The 4,868-nt window shown below is 42.9% G+C and overlaps 1 protein-coding gene across 1 annotated transcript; it reads right to left on the bottom strand.

Moving 5' to 3' along the window:
* Positions 1 to 555: 555 nt before the first annotated feature.
* Positions 556 to 3,835, bottom strand: LOC147605683 (putative protein phosphatase 2C 73). Its single transcript, XM_086793443.1, has 5 exons — positions 2,796 to 3,835; positions 2,366 to 2,704; positions 2,156 to 2,273; positions 1,789 to 2,012; positions 556 to 1,554 (listed from the first exon to the last, which is right to left on the bottom strand). Exons 1-5 carry the CDS (start codon positions 3,315 to 3,317, stop codon positions 1,357 to 1,359), a joined length of 1,401 nt encoding a protein of 466 aa, XP_086649569.1. The 5' UTR covers positions 3,318 to 3,835; the 3' UTR covers positions 556 to 1,356.
* Between the last annotated feature and the right edge of the window lie 1,033 nt (positions 3,836 to 4,868).

Here is a 4,868-nt window from a genome sequence, read left to right as displayed (position 1 = left end):
TTCTTTTCCCCACTAGCTAACTCTATAGTCATTCTTCTAACTATTTTTTGACCCAAGTTTAATTTTTGCAAACACCTAGGAGAAAGAAATGAATGGGTACTGCCACAATCAATCAAAAGCTGGAATGGCTTATCGTGATGAGAGTGGCTGGGGTTTGGATTACACCAAATTGTTTATTCGGACCTTGGTGTTCAACTGCCGCATGGACGGTGGCGCGCTCTTCTTCAGCCTCCAAGCTATATCCTGAGGTTGTTCATGTTTGATGTCTTCTTGACCTTGAGCTTGATTAGAAGTAAGTTGTTCGATAGTGGATAAGTGCAAGATAGAGAGAAGATAGAGAGGGGCTTGTGATATGCTAAGAGAGAGGGATGGTCCTTCATAAAGCTTGAGGAGTCCTCAACATGTCAACATTCATGGTTCATGTGTACGGAATGTGTGTGGACATCTATGGCGGTTCGTACATGAGTTGAGTCATGGTTGTGTGAGAGAGAAGATAGTGTGTGTGTGTGCACGCGCGTGCATAAGAGAAAGTGCAGTGGCAAAGATTAATAAGAATCCAATGTTTTTCTATTACCCTTGGTGCATCTTAAATAGGCTTCAGTACATTCACTAGGTACATTGCTTGACCAGCATTTACTACCCCACATGCCTTGCCATCTTGTAGTCTCTCACTTTCCAACTTGCACACCCACATGTTCCTGCCAGGTCATCTGACCCTACTGCCACATCAATTAGTCTTCTACCTTTGGCTTTTTACTCTTTACTCTTCTGGTCCCTTTTACAACCTAGGCTTATAAGCTATTCACATGCTCTATATTTCAACACCCCCCTCAAGAAAACATTTCTTGCACCCAATTGAAAAATGCTGGCCCAAAACTTCTGAACTGCACAAAACACTTGGCTGTAGAATCAATCAAATAAGGTGAAGTATGTATTCTATGGCTATAGAATTAATCCAATAAGTGAGAGCATTACAAGTCCATCAAGGCCACTGCTGCAAGGTCTAACAGAAGAAGAGCCAACATTTGGCTGTAGAATCAATCAAATAAGGTGAAGTATGTATTCTATGGCTATAGAATTAATCCAATAAGTGAGAGCATTACAAGTCCATCAAGGCCACTGCTGCAAGGTCTAACAGAAGAAGAGCCAACATTTAGTGCAACCTTTATCTCCATCTGGTCAAATGGTATCTCAACAATGGGGTTCATACCCTCCCTTTTTAGAGATATATAGGCACAATCACCTGGTTTGGCCTCCTTCAACTTTATGCTGGGCATTAAAACTACATCAGTCAAACTAGAAACCAAAGATGTCTTTCACAACATGGCCTGCATGGAAGTGCCCTCATCACCATGGCTAACTTGTTACATGCATCGACTCCGAATAGGAATCCAGAAACAAGCAAATGACTGCACAATCATCCACCTTTGCGGCCGGATGCTTCACCTTCCAGAAACCAACGGCAGCATCCACTACTGCTTTTGCAGCAAGAGACCTTACAGGTATGGAGTCCACTATCTGCACAACTTGCTCATTGCTTAGCACATCCCATACCTGTGTCACAATGGTAAAAATTAGCTAAGGTAAATCTGTTCCTTGATGGCTTCCACAACATCAATTAACCCAATATATCACAGCAATGATTGAATAGAAAACCCATGGTTACCAGCAGGCTCTAGCCCGAGTGGTAACACCCCAGCCTGCCTAGGGGTTCAAACACTGGCACCTAAAATAGTGTAGATATGATTAAACTCCAGAGTGTGGGAAAGAAAACCCATGGTTCCATACCCCATCTGTTGCAAGTATGACAAATTTGTCATTCTCGGTTAACCGTCGATGGGTGACTTCTGGCACAGCTATGACTCCGAAGTTTTTGAGGCTGTAATCACCCAAAGCCCTTGCCATTGCCAAACCTGGTGTGTTGTTGTGTGGCAACCAAACTCTCTTCACAGAAGGTTCACTATGCAAGGCAAACACACGACCCTTACATTGCCTGATCCGTGCCGCCTCTTCTACTCATGATTTGAAGAAACAAAAGCCATTAGAATGACAGACATGTGCAATGCAAAACCTTCCACAGGTAAACAAAATGTCATATATGGGAGGTTCTCTATACATGACACAATCACCAATGAGAGTTATTCCCAAAGCTTACCAGGCAGGTTTGGCGTCAGGTCGACGGTGAGTTGCAAAGCCAAAAGAGAGTTAACATCAGTTCTTACACCCAAAATAGCCCTGGAGTCTCCCACATTGCCAATAAACAGGTCATTACCCTATTTACACAACCATACAACAAAATCAATATATTTTCATTTAGGAAATGATCAAGCAAAAAAGAACCTGTATGTATTCGTCGGTTTTAGACCTGCTTCACAAGTGTTACGGCAGTGGTGCCGCTGAAGACGCAATCAACATCATCATTAATCAGGAGCTCTCTGTCCATCAACTTATATGCATTCTGAAAACACTCTTCCCACTCAGAGATCAGATTACAATCTCCTGCAATATTGGAGACGGGGTCTTTTTTAGCCGGATTGTCGAGTTTGTGCTTCTCTGGCACCATGCACGGAACTTGGAGGGCTTGCCAGTAGGATGCCAACTTCACAGGCAGCATGTCTCGGACATTCCTTGACACAAGATGGCCATGTGGCCCATGGCCATCAAAAACACCACAGAAAATTGTGTTCCCTGATGGTGTGAAATCCTACATGCACATACACATAGCGACATGTGTTTGCAAATCCCAGAGATGAAAATCATGTTTCAACATGTAACTAGACAAGGAAAAATTCTACCTCCCACACAAGCATGGAGTCCTGATTGATTCCTTTGAGACCCCTTCGAGTGAAAAGCGAGGCGGTGTTGCTCCCACCATTCTTAGTTGTTTTTTGTAGAGGCATTTGAGAAGGTGTGCCATTCATCTTTGTCTCCCCCTGCTTCATAACCTCTGATGCTTGAGAATTAGATCCATTCATGGAGGCTGCAAGGTTCTTGGACTCCTTGCTTGCTGCTACATGATCACGGCTTTTCTTTGGCTTCACCACATGAATCTCACACTTGTCCAACGGGCCAGGATCCATCTTCCTATCAATGGAGCCATTTGCCCAGGAAGCAGCAACTCGCCGCCGCTGGAAAGCGCGGGACGAAGCATCAAGGTTTCCTGAGCTCACAGCACTAAAAAGCTCAACTTCAGGGCTGGACAACGACTGGGACCATGATTGGAGCCTCCTGCAAAGGAGAGACAAGGAACGTGTCCAAGCCAACCATGTCTGGTTGAGGGTAGGGTGAGACAGCAGGAAGCTCAGGCACTGGCACATCACCCTGTGGAGGAGATGAAGTGGGAGCTTCCTCTCAAAGGGCTCCTCTGATGAGGTGGGAGCTTCTTTCAAAAGGGTAGTGCCTGTTGAGAACAATGCAGAGCTTTGTACAGCTCTGATGTGATTTCTACTGTTCTTGTATCTTAAACTCTCCTCTCTTAGTTGATGGGATCCCCACCAGTAGTCCTGTTGATGCTCTATGCTCTTAATAGTGTGATAGATTATGCTCGTTTTCTGGCTGATCAAGGTGTCTCCAAAGAATTCTTAGTCTCTGTTTTGGGATCTAAAATAGGTAGCTTTCCATGATCGTTTTCTGGCTGATCAAGGTGTCTCCAAAGAATTCTTACTCTCTGTCTTTCCCGGAGAGAGAGAGAGAGTGCTGCCCAGTGCCTTCTGAGTCCTGACCTTTTCATGCACTTCTTCCGGACAAGTCTGTCTTACACAGCTTTCCAATACCATCGTCCATGTCACATGACATGATAAGACTTTCACTTTGTAGGTATAAAAAACAATATTGATTGATACGTGCTTGCTTTTGCATTCATATATAGAAACTTCTAAAGCTCTCCCTCTCATAAAAGATAAAGGTCAGCTGACCCAAGACTTTATTTCTCTCTCTCAGCCATGTTGTCATCTCTCTTACTCTACCTATATTTAAGGATCTTTACACACACTCGGAAAATGGGAGAAAAGAGGGAATCCTGGCAAAGGGGGCCTATTCGTGGGCTCGAGCCTGTTAGGGGATTTTTTTTTTTTTAAGTGAACCTGACATAATCTCTCTCTCCATGGGTTGAGAATGAAAAAGTAATTTTAAACATTCTATCATCCAATTATTACTATTTTTGAAAAATTGGAGGTAGCAATGTAGCATTTTTCCTTCTCCAATTATTACTATTTTTGGAAAATTGGAGGTGGCATTTTTCCTCCCCCTCTCACGATAAGGTGGATTTTCTAGCACACTGTTAAAAAAAACCGTCCTTAGTGTATTTCTAAGAGATCAGATAGAGAAAAAGAAAAGATTTCTCCTTTTTTTTAAAAAAAATTGGTTGGGTGAAAAAATAATCACTCACTGGAAGGGATTTTTTTACGACGAACATACATAGCTAAGGTTGCCAATGTCGGTGTCAAAAGCGTGCGATGCGTGCAGGCAGCAACTACCACAAGACGCGCTCGCGAGTTGACATTACTGCAGCGCCTCCACCCCAGGGGGCCGGTCCCACGGTACAGAAACCACAACAGACGAAGGGACCAACCTTTTACCGTTTAGCTATATACTATATATTAACTTTATAAAAATGAGTATTAATTACTATTACTTACTATATAGATAATATATAGCAGCAGTTCTCAATTATAAATATATTATTATTTCTCCCTTCCAATCAAATGCCCTCGCGGGCAGACAACCTGCGCTTTTTCAGTTTTGGCCTTTTCCGTGGCCCACATGTCCTTTTTCCCATTTTATTTTTATTTTAAAAAAACTCATCAAAAACAAAACAACCGTTTCTTTTTGGGCCGACTCTAAAAAACAAAAGCGCATTTTTCATTTGT

Source organism: Cibotium barometz, chromosome 59 (assembly GCF_041138505.1).
Source record: "Cibotium barometz isolate CiBa-2024 chromosome 59, ASM4113850v1, whole genome shotgun sequence".
NCBI classification, from domain to species: domain Eukaryota; kingdom Viridiplantae; phylum Streptophyta; class Polypodiopsida; order Cyatheales; family Cibotiaceae; genus Cibotium; species Cibotium barometz.
This window is presented reverse-complemented; position numbering and strand designations above follow the sequence as displayed.